This window comes from Rutilus rutilus (genome assembly GCF_951802725.1).
Source record: "Rutilus rutilus genome assembly, chromosome: 2".
NCBI classification, from domain to species: Eukaryota; Metazoa; Chordata; class Actinopteri; order Cypriniformes; family Leuciscidae; genus Rutilus; species Rutilus rutilus.
In genome coordinates this window covers 2,812,577-2,832,820 of record NC_140210.1, presented here as the reverse complement: position 1 = coordinate 2,832,820, position 20,244 = coordinate 2,812,577, and the positions used below count along the sequence as shown (strand labels likewise).

Genomic DNA, 20,244 nt, shown 5'->3' with positions numbered 1-20,244 from the left:
ATAGACGATATCTTGATCTATTCACACTCCATGGAAGAACATATCTGTCATGTAAGAACTGTCTTGTCACGTTTACTCCAGAATAACCTTTTTGTCAAGGCCGAAAAGTGTGAGTTTCATGTTACGTCAACCAAATTCCTGGGATACAATATTAGTTATTCTGGAGTTGAGATGGATGATACCAAGGTAAAAGCTGTCCTGGACTGGCCCATACCCAGCACTGTCAAGGAATTACAACGATTTCTAGGCTTTGCAAACTTCTACCGTAGATTCATTCGTGACTTCAGTACCATAGCTGCACCCATCACCTCACTTCTTAAAGGAAAACCCAGGAAGTTAGTATGGCCGGAAGTGGCTACATCAGCATTCAACAGGCTCAAGTCCAGTTTCACCACAGCTCCAATTCTTAAGCATCCTGACCCAAAACTTCCTTTTATCGTAGAGGTTGATGCTTCGGACTGTGGAATTGGTGCTGTCCTCTCTCAGCGTCATGGAACGCCAGGCAAGTTACACCCCTGTGCATTCTTCTCACGAAAGTTAACTCCAGCAGAAACAAATTACGATATTGGAAACAAGGAATTACTATCTATCAAGGCTGCAGTTGAAGAATGGAGACACTGGCTAGAAGGTGCCCTTCATCCCTTTCAAGTCATTACAGACCACAAAAACCTAGAGTATATCAAAGACGCCAAGCGTTTGAATCCTCGCCAGGCAAGATGGGCACTCTTTTTTACGCGTTTCAATTTCTCAGTCACATACCGTCCAGGGAGCAAAAATAGTAAGGCAGATGCATTGTCACGTATCCATGACTCTGTTGATTCACAGATGAGACCAGAAACTATTTTACCACCCTCCATCATCATCGCACCTATCCAGTGGGATATTATGGAGGAGATTCAGCAGGTCCTACATGAAGAGCCATCCCCTCCAGAGTGCCCAGCTGGGAAAATCTATGCTCCATCCAGTCTTCGCAACAGAATCATTCAATGGGTCCACACATCCCTTGCTTCTGGACATCCTGGAATTAATCGCACCACCGCATTGGTCAGAAATTCATTTTGGTGGTCCACATTATCTGCAGATGTTAAGAGCTATGTAACTGCTTGTCAGATCTGCGCTCAGTCACGTACACCTCGACAACTGCCGGCAGGACTACTAGAACCACTACCCATTCCTCAACGACCCTGGTCACACCTATCCATTGACTTTGTCACTGATCTTCCTAACTCTCAAGGATTCACCACCATCATGGTCTCCATTGACCGCTTCTCTAAGTCTTGTCGTCTCATTCCATTGAAAGGTTTGCCCACTGCCATGGAAACTGCCCAAGTTCTGTTCAATCAAGTTTTTAGAATTTATGGACTACCTGATGATATCGTAACAGATCGAGGGCCACAGTTTACATCACGGGTTTGGGGAGCCTTTTGCAAACATTTAAACATCAATGTCAGTCTCACATCAGGCTATCATCCTCAAGCTAATGGACAAGTGGAACGTCTTAATCAGGAAATTGGTAGATTCTTGAGATCATACTGTAGCCAGGAACAGGAAAAATGGAGCATATTCCTCCCATGGGCAGAGTATGCCCAAAATTCCCTCAAGCACTCATCGACTGGTTTGACCCCCTTCCAATGTGTCCTAGGATATCAGCCCCCCCTATTCCCCTGGTCTGGGGAACCATCTGAAGTGCCTGCTGTTGATGATTGGATTAGGAGAAGTGAACAGGTCTGGGACAGTGCTCATGTCCGTCTCCAGCGAGCTGTTCGATCTCAAAAGATCCAATCTGATCGACACCGACGTCCTCATCCTGAGTATCAGCCAGGTCAAATGGTGTGGCTTTCCACTCGCAATCTACGCCTGAAACTTCCTTGCAAGAAATTAAGTCCAAGGTATGTTGGCCCTTTTAAGATTATACATCAAGTTAATCCTGTCACATACCGTTTACAGCTGCCCAATAACTACCGCATCTCTCCTTCCTTTCATGTGTCCCTCCTGAAACCTGCCCACGGCTCATCGAGCCCCGAGACCACTGACGAAGAACCTCCTCCACCGCTCGAGATCGATGGAGCTCCTGCCTACCTAGTTCGGGAGATCCTAGATTCTCGCAGGAGAAGGGGTCAGATGCAATACCTTGTAGATTGGGAGGGATACGGCGCGGAGGAGAGATCGTGGGTAGCAACTAAGGACATCTTGGATTCATCACTCATCAGAGACTTTCACCAAGCTCACCCGAATCATCCGGCTCCCAGACCAAGGGGTCGTCCTAGGAGAAGAACACCTGGAGGTGTTCCTAGGGGAGGGGAATCTGTAACGTTTGATCAGGCACCAGTCCATCAGAGGGAGCCATCACCTGAATATTGAACTCTGTCACTTCCTGTTCCTGCCACATCATTTCCTGTCTTGTCATTTCCTGTCACCCTGTATTTAAGCCATGTGCTATCACTGCCTTATTGCGAAGTATTGCCAGTTCTCTGCCTTACTAAGCGTTCTTCTATTCTCTTTTTGTTGACTACAGTTATGACCATTGTTTTGCCTTTTGACTCATGCTTTTGGATTGCTGTTTTTTGGATTTGTCTGCTATTGGATTGTTTTACCTGTGCTTCGACCAAGGCCTGTGACCTGACTACGAGTTGTGACTATTGTTTGGATTTTATGCTCAGATCCTTTAATAAAGACCCGCTTATGGATTCTACTCAGCCTACATCCTCCTTACATTTGCATTTGAAAGATTTTACTTTCAATAAAAACAAATTGCAATAGATTTGTAAAAGGTGTTTTTATGCATGTTTGTCCAGGGTTTTAATTGCATTTACACTGTTCTGACCACTAGGGGTCACTGTAGAGACGGTGTCAGATTATGGCAAGCCGTTTAACATTTAATCCTTAAAAACCTACTAGTCTATATTTTCATGCTACTACTTTATTCATTAGCTACTAGTGCTTATTCTTTAGATACCAGTACCTTTTTAAAAGATACTAGTAGTTATTCATTAGATTCTAGTGCCTATTAAATTGGTAGTACTTATTTATTAGATACTAATACTTATTTCAATAGTGACTAGTAACTATTCTTTTGTTACTAGTAACAAATAAAACATTTTTGCCATTGACTTCTATGGGGATCTGTCATTCAGATATCAACTATTCAGTTCTGACTATGTATTCCAATTGTGACTAGTACGTATTTATTAGATACTAGTACCTATTACTAGATACTTGTATTTATTCAATAAATACTAGCACTTATTCATTAGATACTAGTACCTATTAATTAGATACTATTACTTATTAATTACGTATTCAATATATACTCATAATGTTTCAAAAAGAGGTGGGGGACAATATCGATCCTGAGAAAAAGTGGTGGGGACATGTTCCACCCGTCCCACCTGTAAATTACGCCTATGCCACTGGTGATGGGTGATTCATGAACGATCCATTCATTGCGTATGTCACGTGACAAATGAACGAAAGAATCGGAAGCAGGGGCGTGTCTAGAGGATGGGCACGGGGTGGCACCGGCCCCCCCTGGAATATGATTGGCCCCCCCTGGTGCCCCCCCAACATCATTGGGCTAGATTTACTGTCAACATGACAATGTCCAACGCCATTGGATCAGAGCTCTGTCAATCACTGCTTGATTTGCGATTCACAAAGCAGAGAATCACTGTTTTTCAAACAGGAGAGTGAGACACCTCGACACGTCACTGTTTATGGTATATACACACTCAATTACAGTATATATTTTGAAATATCGCAGCGTATGTTAGTGTGCAAGGACCTTAACGTTAGTTGGGAGTTGAGAATGAAAAGAGGACAGTCTTTTTTTGTTTTTTATTTATTAGAACAAAACTGTGTGGTCCAATAAATGCAGTGCCACATTAACAGTTTTTTACGATCTACGGTCATGTATTGCACAACGTGTTCTCCAGTGTTTTGTGTTTATTAAAAGAAGTACTGTTATAGTGTTTTTACGCTCGCTATGACAGATTTTTCAATACTTTTAACAATTTTCCAAAACTCTTAACACAGTTAGCACTACATCCGTCTATGTAAGCTATACTATTAACACATTTCTTGTTGCTTTAACACAAAATGCATACAATTAGCACAAATTTAAAATGCTTGAACTTCTTTTACACACAAGCTCAGACAAGACCAAAACAATGGATTTTTACTGCCAAATTTACCAATGCTTTAACACTATGTCAGAACAGATAACACCATGTTCTAAACCTAACAGGCTAAAGTCAAGGTAAACAGCTGTTTATATTGTGAATTGAAACACAAATATAGCCCCTGTATTTTATCCTATTGTTACTGAGAAACAGCTGATTGAGTTATGCAATAATATAAATCACAGCTGATTCCCATCTAGGAAACACACTCAGGTGTTGAGGTTCTTTCAATCGTATGACCATCTGGTATACTGTAACCGTACATTCTATAAAGCACTCTGAGATGGGTCTTTTTTTATTGAATTTCTGCAGCAAAAGATCTATAGTAAACCCAACAAAACAAAAATGTAGAGAGGCTTCAAAAGAAACTGCAGTGCAAAACACAATCTATGATCAATACAATATACTGTCTGTTGTATAAGGGCATACCTGACACATATACAATAATGCAGTTTCTGTAATTCCATCTGATGTTAGTGTTTTTATGACATTGTGCTATGATTGACTAAATCTTCCTGTTGGACGGCTGTGTTATGTTAGTGTTTTGAAAAATGATTTGATTTTGAGACATGTTTGCAGTGTTTTGGTAGGCATAGTGTATTATTGTATTTAGAAAATTAGTGTTGGAGTTTAGTTTACAGTGTGTGATTTTGAGCATGAAATTAACTGTTTTGCCAATTGTGTGTTGTATGTGTGTTGTTGCGTTAAGAGTTTAGGAAAGTTGTTAAAAGTATTGAAAAAACTGTCATAGCGATTGTAAAAAACTGTACTTGTCTTTGAAGGCAGAAGTAAAAATTTCTGAGGGAATGATTCTTCTATGGCATCGATGTTAAAATCCCCTTTTAGTAGATTGAATGCAGGTAAGGTGGGACACTTGACATTTATATACAGTACCTAGATGTTTATTTCTTTTTATTACTTTTTTTTAACTTTAAGGTCCAACTTTAATATTTCATTTTGAATACAGTTGATATGTGTTGTTTGCAAGGTATATACCAATAAACATTTTGAGATCATGCACTCCAGACAAATTTCTTTTCAGGTAATGTGACCCATCCCTAATTTATCAAAAATGCTCCTGGATCTTAAAAACACATGATTTATTAACACATCACACAAACATATTCCACAGCATATTTAACAGACCCAAAAGCACATAGATAGGCTATGATGAGTAATACTCATCAGTTCACTCAATGCATGTGTAAAGTTCAAAACAACTAGAACATGTTGTGTTGACATGAAATTTTATGAAATTTGAATATCAAATATCTTAATGAACTCTACAACATATTACAAATGGAACTACAACACATGCAACAACAAATAGGCTAACAAAAATTCAATAAGAGGAACATTTTAAATGGTAACTATATTGTAAAACTTTTTTTCTGTCTGTTTTCTCTAAACACTATGAACTTAAATTGTGTCCATATTTTAAAGCGTTATATTCTGCATCTACATTTTAATAATAATAATAATAATAATAATAATAATAATAATTCGTTACATTTATATAGCGCTTTTCTGGGTACTCAAAGCGCTTTACATGGAAGGGGGAATATTCTCAACCACCACCAATGTGCAGCATCCACCTGGATGATGCAACGGCAGCCATATTGGGCCAGAACGCCCACCACACACCAGCTTACTGTTGGAGAGGTGACAGTGATGAAGCCAATCAGTATATGGGGATGATTAGGAGGCCATGATGGACAGAGGCCAAGGGGCAAATTTGGCCGGGATGCCGGGGTTACACCCCTACTCTTTTTAGATTTTTAATGACCACAGAGAGTCAGGACCTCGGTTTAACATCTCATTGGAAGGATGGTGCTCTTTGACAGTATAGTGTCCCGATCACTACACTGGAGCGTTAGGTCCCACATAGACGACGGGTGAGCACCCCCTGCTGGCCTCACTAACACCTCTTCCAGCAGCAACCTGGTTTTCTCAGGAGGTCTCCCATCCAGGTACTAACCAGGCTTGCTAACCTCTTATAATAATAAAGGTGTAGGTTGGTGACGCATAAGCGGAATTATGGAACTTGTCGTCATTGCCAATGAGAGACAGATATCAGAGACACATGCGAGTCCCGCGGATATAAAGGAATAAGGACATTTCATTCTACCGATCTACCCGCAAGTGCTGAATTAATACTCACAAATACCCCTTTTCCACCAGCATAAACCAGGTGCCAGTTCAGAGCCAGAGCTACAGTATTGCCAGTCCGGAGATGGTTCGTCTGACGAGCTCTCTAAGATCCGGTTTGCCTTTCCACAAGGTCACTGTATACATCTCATGTTGCCCAGCAACGCTAGCGTGGCAGCGCCAAAAACAAACACACCAGGCTTGTTCGAGATGTTTCGGCTTCTCGCAGACCGATCGGCTCATGACATCAAAGCACTGTGAAAGCAATCCAAAAGCACAAGGACTCGTATGCTCTCCAAACACTCCCGCAGCTCCGATCGGTCCGTGCCACTCCGATGCATCTCGAACAAGTCTTCCATCAACAATGGAGGTCGTTGCGTTACTATTGATGCTCATGGCTTTGCGAACCTACATCGGCATCCAAACACGGCGAATCCAACGTGTTCATGCAGCTCGCCGTAACTTGCATAGACGGAGACTACAATCAAGCTGCTATTAAGCTCGATTAGCTGCTATTTGAAAAATGGCGGTCACAAGTTTCTGTTCGTCTTGTTGGTCACGGTAACCCCGCCCCCAGCCCCTGACGCAAGCAGTTCTTACTTCTAGACCAGCAATGTTTTGGTGCTACTTAAGAACCACTTTTCCTGGTTCAGAGCTGGTGCTTTGGGTGTCGAAAAACAAAGAACCCATTTGAAACTAGGCTCTAGCTCTGAACCAGCACCAGCACTGCCTTGGTGGAAAAGGGGTAACAAGTCAGTTTATTTGGCGAATTAAACTTGTGAGGTAACGCAGTGCTGTTTCACTTGGTCTACACTATCACACTAAACTGCATTTGAGTGTGTTGAAAGTTATAATGTTATTCTATGCGTTTGTTTGTCTGTATGAGACTAGCAGTAAGCTAGATGAACATTAGAATAACATACTGATCATATTCTAACATTTCATCATGTTGAGCTATATGACATTGATTAGTTTTATGTACATTTGCTCAACTGTCTAATAAAGTACATGCAAGACGCCTCTGTCAAGTCGAAGTTTGCGGCATCTCGAAAACACCACGCCGATATTGTTCCTCGTTTTAGTTCTCCTTTTGTCCCAAAGTCTGCTTGCCATGGTCCATAATGTTTGAACGAAACAACTCCATGAGCGTGCCGCTAGCCATGGTTACTATGGCAGTACGAGCGGAAACCAGGGATAACGCGGATATTACGTCATTGACAGGCGACAAGTGAACATGGACGAGCCATTATTAGAGGTTCAAGCACGAAGTGCTAAAACTTTTGAACTTTAGCATTTGGATGGCTATAATAGGGTCATTTAGAAAATGGGCGTGGCAAAATTCACTCAAAAGCCTATAAATCCTAAACGAAAACTCAGAACTTAACGAAAATTGGTGAGCATATGTGAAATAGCATTGTAAACAAGCATGCACAATTTTATGGAGATCGGACCATAGGTGGCGCTATAACTGTTAAAAAGCTTTGAAAACCATATATTTCCCATGTTAAATTGGCTGGAAATGGTATTTTCCATGTATGATGTCAGTGGTTAACTGGTTGCCAAAAAAAACTTAATGTCTTTTTATGCATTTGTGCTTCAAGGCCTTAAATGCTTGAACCCTGATAAATGCTGCTTGCAGCTTTAATTTAAAATTGGAATTTCTCTGAAGTTGAAAATCTTTGGGAACTTTAGGGGTACTGGAATTACACAACTGCAGGAAATATATCACACTTTGCAAGTGATTTTTGGTCATTTTATTACAAAAATCTTACATATTGTAGATTTAAACACCTTACAAGAAAACCAAGACATTTTTTTTGCATTTTGATTCCCTGTTAACTGTAGTAACAAAGTATCAGAATAATATACCCATTTGTTGACATTTAGCGAGAAACCTTATAATTTAGAAAATAAAATCTTACGTCAGAGGTTATGTCTACCTTGAACAATAAGGGTGTCCTCCCTTGACATGTAGCCACACCCTCCAGTGTCATATTGCGTCAACCAAAACCATTGTCTCATTTAAAGAAATAGTGTATCTTTAATTAAAGGCCATTGTCATGCTCTTAAAGTGTTAACCCATTGTGCACAGTAAATCAAAATAAACGGCCCACTTTGCCTGCATTCACCCTACATTTATTTTTAAGAGTGCATTTACTATTGGAAGCTACGGCCAAAAAGACTCTGAAAAGACCAAGCAAAAAAAAACATGGGAATGTTCATGTTATGAAATATACTTTAATGTAGGACACATACAAAGAATACACAAGGAAAATCATGATTATCCTATTTGAATCTGCCCTTCCACCATATCCGACTCCCTCATCTTTGACTCTCAGTGCCTTCCTCCACATATTTTCTTGGGGGGCACTTCAGTCTTCTGCCACAGGCTTGGAGTAGTAATACCAATCACACCGAGAGCAATTATCTCTCCAGCATTCCCACTGAGTTTACTCTCCTCATCTGAACCCATTCCCAGATCATCCTCCTTCTCATGAACCACCACCGCACGTCCCAGAATGGAATAAGGCCCAAAGAGCTTGGCGTCTGGAAGCGTCAGGAACTGCCTTATAACTCCTTTCTCGGAAGCAAAGTTGCCCAGGTCTCCAGGATGATGAGGGTGGTCAACGCCGTTTGGATTATAATGAGGACCAACAGTGATGCAGCCTTGACTGAGGTCTCCATACTGATGGATGTGCATGGCACGCTCTTGACGATCGACGGCAGGCAAACCACGGAGGTTGATTTTCACTTCTAAATCTCCATTGGGGAAGACCTGCTTGAAGAGGATTTGCCCAAAGATCTTTGGCTGGTTACGTGGCAAATTGGGGCTGGGAGTTACTTCACAAGTGGCATAGATTGTGTTGTCGAACTCCACGACTTCCGGCTGTGGAGCTTCGGCAGGCAAACAAACTGGAGGTTTGTGTAACTCTCCTCCTTGTATATGCAGCACCAGCAATATCAGAGGGAATATTAGGATGATTTTCTCCATGTTGATCTTTAAAGCCTACAATGAAGAGTGGATTCAGTGAAATCATGTCATTTGGTTTAAGAACGTAATATTTTTGATAAAACGTCAAAGCTTTGTTGCAGGGAGCTTTGAGAATGGAAGTTGCATTAGGTAAAATAGCACAACCAGATTAGTTTGCAACAGAAAACCATACAAGAACCCAGACAGCAACCAGATCCGGCCCACATCTGGGCCGTGTGAAATCCATGTGTACCAGATGTGGGCCGACACCATGTTGCTGTCTAGAAAACTCTATAATTTTTTAATTGCTATGTACCCTCGTGAAAATAATAAAATAAAAAATCTTGAAAGTACAATAATATTGATAATAATAATAATAATAATAATAATAATAATAAAAAACCTGTAGGTCCACTTGCAGATAATAACACTGATGAATTATAAAAAGCCACTTAAGTGTACACACGTACACTTTCATAAGCGTCACACCTGCCAGCTAAAGTGCCTATGATACAAACCAATGACATACAGGTGGATGTAATCACACTAAAATGAGTCCAGGCAAAGGTTCATGGAAATGGAAAAGGTCTAGGGAGAAGTGCCCTCTGGTGGCCATGATAGGGATTCTGCTGGCAGGAGTGACATGAAGTACATGTACACTTTTTAAAAAATAATTTTACTTTAAAAGTACATTGTTTTAAGAATATTTTTGTTGTGCTTTAAAGTACACTTAATTTGATCTGTTGTAGCCTACATGTTATTCAATATTAAATATAAAGTTAAGATTTTCTGATTCTGATATTTTTTCACAAGGACAGGTAAAATAAAAAGACTATCTATACTTGTGTAAACTAACTTTTTTAGTTGTACTAAAACAAGTCAGTTGATGGAGAAAATGAAAAAAAAAAAAAAAAAAACACAAGCCTAAAACAGCAAAGGTGCATTACCGTACAGCTGAGAAGTTGTCCTCAATCCGTGTGGAACCTGAATATTGCAGTCACAAAAATACTACAACGCTTAATCCATGTGCAGTCCTGACCTGGGGTTGAGAGACTGTTCCTTTTGGCTGCTCTTATAGGAACTCATGTTGAGCTACAAGTTAACCATGATAGTCTGTTAGTCACTAATTAAGTTCACCTGTGTTTCATTTAGCTCCCTTTGTTTGCCTGTTTATATATAGCACTCAGTTTATTCAGTTCTTTGTCATGCATTGCACAACGTGTTCTCCAGTGTTATGTTTTTATTAAGGCCACATTTACACATAGCCGGGTATTTAGAGAAACGAATATTTCTTCCCCTCCGTTTTCAAAAATAACATCGTGCACACAACATCGTTTTCAAAAAAGTTGTCGTTTACATCAACCCGCATAAATACGCCGTCGAGCAACATAATAATTATGCCAAACCTATGGGCGGCAGTGTAGGGAGAAGGATAAAGCCATGCAAGCCAATCAGAATCCTCAAAATCGACAACAACGAATAGCACGAGCGACTTCCAGTTCCTTTCAAAACAACAGACATGGCGCGAGATTCGTTTGTGCGGACAGACAGCGAAGCAAATGCAAACAGGCCAAAAACGTTTGCACAAAAGTAAAAATGAGTACCACCTTAACAGCATCCATGATCAAATAGTAGCCAAACAAACTCTAAACATAGGGCGCTCACATGACGTAAGCATTTTCTGGCGCATAATGTGACGTTTGAGAACCTAAAACCCTGTTTCTCCCAGTTGACACGGCAACACATAACCGGCGTTTTCAGAAATCTCCACTTTGGCCGGAGTTTTTAGAAATAATCGTTTTCTTGGATAAAAACGGCATTTTCGTGTAAATGACAGGCCAAAACGCAGGGAAATATCTGCGTTTTCCCATCGTGTAAACGGGGCCTAAAAGAAGTACTGCTATAGTTTTTTTACGCTCGCTATGACAGATTTTTCAATACTTTTAACAATTTTCCAAAACTCTTAACACAGTTAGCACTACATCCGTCTATGTAAGCTATACTATTAACACATTTCTTGTTGCTTTAACACAAAATGCATACAATTAACACAAATTTAAAATGCTTGAACTTCTTTTACACACAAGCTCAAACAAGACCAAAACAATGGATTTTTACTGCCAAATTTACCAATGCTTTAACACTATGTCAGAACAGATAACACCATGTTCTAAACCTAACAGGCTAAAGTCAAGGTAAACAGCTGTTTATATTGTGAATTGAAACACAAATATAGCCCCTGTATTTTATCCTATTGTTACTGAGAAACAGCTGATTGAGTTATGCAATAATATAAATCACAGCTGATTCCCATCTAGGAAACACACTCAGGTGTTGAGGTTCTTTCAATCGCATGACCATCTGGTATACTGTAACCGTACATTCTATAAAGCACTCTGAGATGGGTCTTTTTTTATTGAATTTCTGCAGCAAAAGACCTACAGTAAACCCAACAAAACAAAAATGTAGAGAGGCTTCAAAAGAAACTGCAGTGCAAAACACAATCTATGATCAATACAATATACTGTCTGTTGTATAAGGGCATACCTGACACATATACAATAATGCAGTTTCTGTAATTCCATCTGATGTTAGTGTTTTTATGACATTGTGCTATGATTGACTAAATCTTCCTGGTGGACGGCTGTGTTACATATGTTAGTGTTTTGAAAAATGATTTGATTTTGAGACATGTTTGCAGTGTTTTGGTAGGCATAGTGTATTATTGTATTTAGAAAATTAGTGTTGGAGTTTAGTTTACAGTGTGTGATTTTGAGCATGAAATTAACTGTTTTGCCAATTGTGTGTTGTATGTGTGTTGGTGCGTTAAGAGATTAGGAAAGTTGTTAAAAGTATTGAAAAAATTGTCATAGCGATTGTAAAAAACTGTAATACCATCTATATTAGGGCACAGTGCATTGCAAATATTTTTGAAATCGTGCTTAATGTTTTCTAAACAAGTATTTATTTCCAGTTGAATTTTCTGATTTCCCATGGGCCCCCCCTCACTGGTTCTTGGTCCCCCCTGTGCCCCCCCCATTTATAAAATTTGTGTTAATTGTATGCATTTTGTGTTAAAGCAACAAGAAATGTGTTAATAGTATAGCTTACATAGACGGATGTAGTGCTAACTGTGTTAAGAGTTTTGGAAAATTGTCAAAAGTATTGAAAAATCTGTCATAGCGAGCGTAAAAAAACTATAGCAGTACTTCTTTTAATAAAAACAAAACACTGGAGAACACGTTGTGCAATGCATGACAAAGAACTGAATAAACTGAGTTAGAGGTCTTCACGGGTCCAAAAATTCATGCCCGAACCCGAAAGAGACCCGTAATGTGCTACACCGAACCGACCCGGACCCGTCTATTATTTCAAAAGCTGGACCCGGACCCGTGCAGAACCGAGAAATGCCTAACCGGACCCGACCCGGACCCATCTATTATTTGAAAGCTGGACCCGAAACCGCCGGGAAGACACAGACCCGACTGGACTAGGGATGGGACTTTTTGTCGACAAAACGACCGACATTCGACACATGCTCCACTCGACAAAAAAAATAGAGTGTCGACATGTCGAGGGGGCGGGGCTTGTGGGATTTCCAAATTGCATTTTTTTTTTTGGCTTTTAATTTATTACATTTCCTATTCAAATACACATCATAAAGTGGCACTTTTCCCATAATGAAATAAAACATTTTAAATAAAACAATAAATTTTTTCTAAATGGAATCGCCACTTGACCGTTGACCCCACTTCTCCCGGAAAGACGCGCGCGCGCACTCGTAGACCAGAGCAAGATAGCGAAAGCAGTACGCCATCAAAGCGCTGTGTGCTCGGGTTTTGGAAGTCAATGTCACCAAAGAAGTGTGTTTTTGTATGCCAGGGCAAGACAACCCTGCACAGATTCCCAAAGAACCCAGCGTTAAGTGGACCAGTGGATGGAGTTGTGTAAGACTGTTTGTTCCCTGCATTTTGACAATTATTGTTTTATAAACAAAGCCCAGATCGACGGATTTGCAGATCGTCTAATGCGGATCGAGCAGTCACAATGATAAAGGTTCGCGATCGCATTCGGTGAGTAAACTGCTTAAAAAAATGTCTCTGTGTGTTGTTAGCTCGGTTAGCACAGCTATAGCACACGGCCCGCCTCCAGACGCTCGTTTTTTTGCGGAAAGACTCGGGACAGCCTATCTGTCTTTTATAAATATAATAAAATTAAAGACTCTTTGGAGATATGAAGGATGCAATACTACTCTATAGGTACTCAAGATTAACAGGAGATTGAGTGAAAATGAGCATTTCACCCCCCCTTAAAAAAGAAAAAGAAAAGAAAGGCCGACAATCCGACAAAAAGTCGACACATGGTCCTCGACAGTCGATTTCCCAAATCCCGCGTCGTTCCCATCCCTAGACTGGACCCGATGGTCACATATTCCACCTTAAACTGCTATTACAAGTCAATAAACCTGTTGCGAAAAACTTTTTGTCTTACCTTTAGTTTGTCAGATTCAGACTCGCTGCAGAGCAGAGCACGGAGATGATAGCAAATAAATAACGTCAGCGGCCATGCCATGGCACCGAAGTACGAGCAATCGTTATTATAGTTCAAAAGGGCAAACAGTCAAAGTTATAAACAAGACGGTTAATTTATTGTAAAATCTAAAGCGCTGTTTGGCGGTCCCTCACTGAAGCTCTGGTAACTGGTTGCCATAGAAACATGACACGCGCTTGAGACTGCACATGCGCGCTAGCTGGATCAACCTAAAATATGCTTTTTAACGCAATTTATTTTGAGCTTCAAAAGTTCAAAGTAAATATTAATGTGACAGTTCACCTCAGATATGTTGCTGATTTGAAATATATTAAATATGAGTGTGTCAAGACTCAAATCTGCAAGCATTTTTGAGATTTGAACTTTTATTTACTACTATGTCACGTAATGGGATCAGAAACTCAAAATGACACTTAGCTACATAGTAGCCTAGTACATATGTCAATAATTACTGCCAAGAATAAAACATATAAATAAAATAAACTTTCCCACTGCACACAAAACTATGCATTGCAACAAACCATTGGCTATATGACTTAATTAAACAAACATAAAACATCTTGAAGTGTGCACTGTGCAACTGTGCATTCTGTGCAATCAACGTGCATTCAATAATTTGCTTGCGAGTATATATTTATATTCAACATAAATGTTCTTGAAGCCTTGCCCTAAAAAAAAATTAAATTAAATTTTCAATGCTAATATGCAATGCAACAAAAAATAACATCAGCTCTCTAAGCTGTGCTTGTCTTATCTTTAATAAAGTGGTGTATAGACAGAGGTCTATAGGGCTGCTTTAATTTTCATGTTTTTTGGCCTACATGTTGCTATTCAGAAACAGCAAAGCATTTACACTAGCAGTGCTGAGGCAGGTCCGACGATTCTCCAACGTGCGACCAGAGATGCTGAAGGCTGACTCACAACTCACACTAGATGCAGGCACACAGAGTATTTTTCTTGCCAGTTGTGCCATTGATGGAAACATATTTTGGTTGTGTTTCCAAAAACTAAGAATGTCTCTATCATTTTCCATTGTGGGCTTGTGCTTTAAATATTGTTCTAGTTCATCAACCCCGGTATCCAGTTCAGTATCCTCGACGTCAGCCCACTGGCTAAAGTGTTGCACTGGTCCTGGTCCTGGTCCTGGTGCTGGCCCAGCCATCTCCTCTGTATCCTCCTCTTGCATCTGCTGGGCATGCACCTCAGTTGTAGCTCTTTTAGGGAAGCTGGCCAACTCTACACGTGCACTTTCATATATTTCCTCCCTCTCTTTTGCGGTGAACATCCGAAGCTGCTTGAATTTTGGCCAGAGCAGCACGGCAAGCTTTTCATGGTGTCCCAGAACTATCCGTTCAGCCAAAAGTCCCATGCACCTATTAAATAGAATAGAATTAGTTGAATAATCCATCAAAAAACACACAATAAAATATAGCAAACAGTGAAAAAATTAAATGCATAATAATAATAATAATAATAATTTTTATTTTTATTTTAGCACATGTACATATGCAGGCAATCTGTTAATTTTTTTTTAATTCATTAGTAATTATTAGACACCTACCTGTGTTTCAGTATCCTGAGCGGCACTGGATCAGCTTGGGACTGTGATATTTGGCAGTGTGTCATCAGCGTGGTTTTCCAGAGGGCCACTAAGTTAATTGTACAATATTTTGAGCCACTGAGCTCTTCAGTTGCCTGCTTAAAAGGCTGCAGGAATTGGACAAGCATCTGAAGAATGTCTTTGGATATGTGACTCATGCGATGCATCTCTCCTCGTTCAAGCAGAATGGACTGAATATCTTCAAATGCATTAAGCACAGATTTGACCATCTCCAGTTTAGTATTCCATCTTGTTTCACATTCTTGTTTCAAAGACTGCTTAAGTCGTAGTTGTAATCCAGAGTGTTTAAAAAATGTTGTCAGGGTCTTGCATTGCTCAATGCAACTTCTTACTTCTTGCAGTTCTTCCTCATCTCCATCATGCTCTTCATCACCTTCCTTAGACTTCTTAAAGGTGTGCTTCAGCACTGTATTCAGTACGTGTGCTATACAGCTTTTGTGCACCCATCGGGAGAGTGCTGCCTGCACATTTGCACCTTGGTCACTGACAAACACAAGTTTGTCGATCTCATCTGGGACCAGACCAAATTCACCTAGTTGCTTGAGCAGTTCTGTCTTCAGGTTTAAAGCTGTTTTCTTTGCCCCGGATGGAAATGCACATGTACATATGATCCTGGTATTAAACTCCCAGGCATCATCTATATAATGCAGTGTGATGCAGGTGTAACTGACCTTCCTATGGTCATCTGTCCACATATCTGTGGATGCTCCGCATGCCAGTCCTTCTGCTATAGCTTTCCTAACTGTTGGCAGGAGCTCTGCTCTGAGACTTTCGTATTTTTTCTGTGTGAAACGAGATACTGTCACACCAGAAGGAAGTAAGTCCTTCACATTACACCGGCCATGTGTTGCTCCCGTGTCTAATATTGTCTGCGCCAAGTCGGTGAACGCGGGAGTTTCAAACATGCTAAAGGCCCTTAAATCCTTTGCGCAGACTTTAGTGCATTTTTCCAAAATCGCATCCTTTGCTTTTTTTGGAACTACACCCAATCTAAGAAAAGGCGCCACTGAAGATTGGGTCAAAACAGTTTTACCACACGACCTGGTGTGCTTTAAAAGATGCGATGTGCCAGTTTTTGTGGAATCAAACTTCAACAGTGCGTCACACGTTTTACACTTAACTGCACTTACTTTTTTCTGATGTTCGTCTACAATATGCATGAAGGATGCCCAGACAGAAGAGGTGCCCGTAGGTTTTACCTCTTTATACTCGTTGTTTTTTAGCTTTTTTCGCACATCGCTCATGAAGGTATCCATTATTACCGTGCGTGCACTTGAATTAACTCTGAGTCTGCGCGCTCTGCTTCTAACGGCAGAGAGAGAGAGAGAGAGAGAGAGAGAGAGAGAGAGAGAGAGAGAGAGAGAGAGAGAGAGAGAGAGAGAGAGAGAGAGAGAGAGAGATCGCCTTGTACTCCCAGGTACAGCTCACACTTTTCTTTTCCTAATTTTACAAGTTGCAAGTTACAAAAAAACACAAGCAGTGTCTAATCACGGCCGGTTTTTCCCCGAGTCTGATCTGACTCCCGATCGCACGGGTATTACACACAATGTTAAACAGACCCGGGACCCGAAGTAATAGATGCGGACCCGACCCGGACCCGGCTGATCATTTAAAATTCAGACCCGAACCCGTACGGGTCCCGGGTCGGGTCCCGGGTCAACGGGTCTCGGGTTCACTGTGAAGACCTCTAAACTGAGTGCTATATATAAACAGGCAAACAAAGGGAGCTAAATGAAACACAGGTGAACTTAATTAGTGACTAACAGACTATCATGGTTAACTTGTAGCTCAACATGAATTCCTATAAGAGCAGCCAAAAGGAACAGTCTCTCAACCCCAGGTCAGGACTGCACACGGATTAAGCGTTGTAGTATTTCTGTGACTGCAATATTCAGGTTCCACACGGATTGAGGACAACTTCTCAGCTGTACGGTAATGCACCTTTGCTGTTTTAGGCTTTTTTTTTTTTTTTCTTCATTCCATTTTCTCCATCAACTGACTTGATTTAGTACAACTAAAAAATGTTAGTTTAAGCAAAAGTATAGATATTGTCTTTTTATTAAATATCAATATATATTAATATTTTAATAATAATATTTTATTAAAAAATCAAATCAATATCATGTTGAAAATCTTAACTTTTAGATTTAATATTGAATAACATGTAGACTACAACAGATCAAATTAAGTGTACTTTAAAGCACAACAAAAAGATTTTTAAAACCTAATGTACTTTTAAAATAAAACTCTTAGTTTGGCATTACTCTTTACTCTTATCTGCAAGTGGACCTACAGGTATTATTATTATTATTATTATTATTATTTATTATTTATTATTTATTATTTATTATTATTATTATACTTTCAAGATTCTTTATTTTATTTTTCACAAGGGTACATAGCAATTCAAAAATTATAGAGTTTTCTAGACAGCAACATGGTGTCGGCCCACATCTGGTACACATGGATTACACACGGCCCAGATGTGGGCCAGATCTGGTTGCTGTCTGGGTTCTTGTATGGTTTTCTGTTGCAAACTAAGCTGGTTGTGCTATTTTACCTAATGCAACTTCCATTCTCAAAGCTCCCTGCAACAAAGCTTTGACCTTTTATCAAAAATATTACGTTCTTAAACCAAATGGCATGATTTCACTGAATCCACTCTTCATTGTAGGCTTTAAAGATCAACATGGAGAAAATCATCCTAATATTCCCTCTGATATTGCTGGTGCTGCATATACAAGGAGGAGAGTTACACAAACCTCCAGTTTGTTTGCCTGCCGAAGCTCCACAGCCGGAAGTCGTGGAGTTCGACAACACAATCTATGCCACTTGTGAAGTAACTCCCAGCCCCAATTTGCCACGTAACCAGCCAAAGATCTTTGGGCAAATCCTCTTCAAGCAGGTCTTCCCCAATGGAGATTTAGAAGTGAAAATCAACCTCCGTGGTTTGCCTGCCGTCGATCGTCAAGAGCGTGCCATGCACATCCATCAGTATGGAGACCTCAGTCAAGGCTGCATCACTGTTGGTCCTCATTATAATCCAAACGGCGTTGACCACCCTCATCATCCTGGCGACCTGGGCAACTTTGCTTCCGAGAAAGGAGTTATAAGGCAGTTCCTGACGCTTCCAGACGCCAAGCTCTTTGGGCCTTATTCCATTCTGGGACGTGCGGTGGTGGTTCATGAGAAGGAGGATGATCTGGGAATGGGTTCAGATGAGGAGAGTAAACTCAGTGGGAATGCTGGAGAGATAATTGCTCTCGGTGTGATTGGTATTACTACTCCAAGTCTGTGGCAGAAGACTGAAGTTCCCCCCAAGAAAATATGTGGAGGAAGGCACTGAGAGTCAAAGATGAGGGAGTTGGATATGGTGGAAGGGCAGATTCAAATAGGATAATCATGATTTTCCTTGTGTATTCTTTGTATGTGTCCTACATTAAACTATATTTCATAACATGAACATTCCCATGTTTTTTTTTTTTTCTTGGTCTTCAGAGGCTTTTTGGCCATAGCTTCCAATAGTAAATGCACTCTTAAAAATAAATGTAGGGTGAATGCAGGCAAAGTGGGCCGTTTATTTTGGTTTACTGTGCTCGATGGGTTAACACTTTAAGAGCATGACAATGGCCTTTAATTAAAGATGCACTATTTCTTTAAATAGGCTTGTTTGAGAGGCGCCTTGCCTGAAATGTATGCATAGTATGCGACTGCAGTGAGGAGAGGAGTGAAAAAAGAGCAGGAAAGCCGGACAGATCTCTCTTCTCGTAGTGGATCTGACACCTGCGAGATCAAAGATGGATATCGCGGGATTCACACTCGTGCACATTGTTGCTAATAAACTGGGTGTATTTCAAGTTCTGTTGCTCTTATATGAAAATAAGACAATGACAACAAGTACTTGTTATTTAATTCTATTCAAAATACATGTTTATTATTCATTTTTTTTTCTTTAGTACAGGTATGTTTTTATTTTTTTTATAAAAATTTAATTGCATAAACCAAAGAGATCGCACTGTCAGATAGTTTGGGAATATTCACACATAACATATACACATAAAACATGATATCAGAGTTTTAAAAATGTTCTTAAAAGAGAACATTACATCACAGTGGTTTAAACCAATGACCATTAAGCTGTGTCGTCAGCAAGTTGTTTCCCATCATGCTTTTGATCAGCGCAGTCAGTGGATAGCAACTGCGCTCGACTGCAGAATCCGACACGTCTGCCTTGTGCTCGCGAGAGATTTTTTACATACGTCAGCATGACATCAGAGCAAGGCGGACCGCACTCGGACACATTTCTAACCGGCATGCATCTCGTGCTGATCACCGGTGATTGGTTGTGCGCAGATTTTGCTCATCTCAAACAAGCCTAATGATACAATGGTTTTGGTTGATGCAATATGACACTGGAGTATGTGGCTACATCTCAAGGTAGGACACCCTTATTGTTCAAGGTAGACATAACCTCTGACATAAGATTTTATTTTCTAAATTATAAGGTTTCTCGCTAAATGTCAACAAATGGGTATATTATTCTGACAGTTTGTTACTACAGTTAAAGGAGCTGTATGTAAGATTGTTGCCAAAACTGGTACTGCAATCACTTTCAAATACCCCCTCCCCCCTGACTCGAGGTTGCCAGATAGGCTGCAGGATCCAGCAGGAACGTAGGCTGCAGTTTGTAGCTGCAGCTGTGGGAACTAGAGCAGAGCTGGCAACCCGGATGCCGAAACACTACTGACTTCGTGATTGGTAGATAGGTGGAGGGT

General features: G+C 40.3%; 3 protein-coding genes across 5 annotated transcripts in view; 2 read left to right on the top strand and 1 right to left on the bottom strand.

The window, feature by feature from the left end:
• LOC311285512 (CD48 antigen-like) overlaps positions 1 to 20,244 on the top strand; it is a 236,431-nt gene that overhangs the window by 16,351 nt on the left and 199,836 nt on the right. The window lies entirely within an intron of this gene.
• On the bottom strand, positions 8,547 to 10,438 carry LOC311285629 (extracellular superoxide dismutase [Cu-Zn]-like). Of its 2 annotated transcripts, none has more exons than XM_084401362.1 (2): positions 10,245 to 10,438; positions 8,547 to 9,333 (listed from the first exon to the last, which is right to left on the bottom strand). In XM_084401362.1, exon 2 carries the CDS (start codon positions 9,316 to 9,318, stop codon positions 8,662 to 8,664), a length of 657 nt encoding a protein of 218 aa, XP_084257488.1. In that variant the 5' UTR covers positions 9,319 to 9,333; positions 10,245 to 10,438; the 3' UTR covers positions 8,547 to 8,661. The 2 variants fall into 2 exon arrangements, with proteins under 2 accessions (XP_084257488.1, XP_084257489.1); XM_084401363.1 differs by having other exon boundaries at positions 10,250 to 10,366.
• On the top strand, positions 17,279 to 18,932 carry LOC311285688 (extracellular superoxide dismutase [Cu-Zn]-like). 2 transcript variants are annotated; one of them, XM_084401495.1, is made up of 2 exons: positions 17,279 to 17,401; positions 18,144 to 18,932. In XM_084401495.1, the coding sequence occupies exon 2, from the start codon at positions 18,159 to 18,161 to the stop codon at positions 18,813 to 18,815; it is 657 nt and encodes a 218-aa protein (XP_084257621.1). In that variant the 5' UTR covers positions 17,279 to 17,401; positions 18,144 to 18,158; the 3' UTR covers positions 18,816 to 18,932. The 2 variants fall into 2 exon arrangements, with proteins under 2 accessions (XP_084257621.1, XP_084257622.1); XM_084401496.1 differs by having other exon boundaries at positions 17,304 to 17,396.

Excerpts from the sequence above, each read along its gene's own strand:
- LOC311285629 (XM_084401362.1), bottom strand. The coding sequence starts at position 9,318 with ATGGAGAAAATCATCCTAATATTCCCTCTGATATTGCTGGTGCTGCAT.
- LOC311285688 (XM_084401495.1), top strand. The coding sequence starts at position 18,159 with ATGGAGAAAATCATCCTAATATTCCCTCTGATATTGCTGGTGCTGCAT.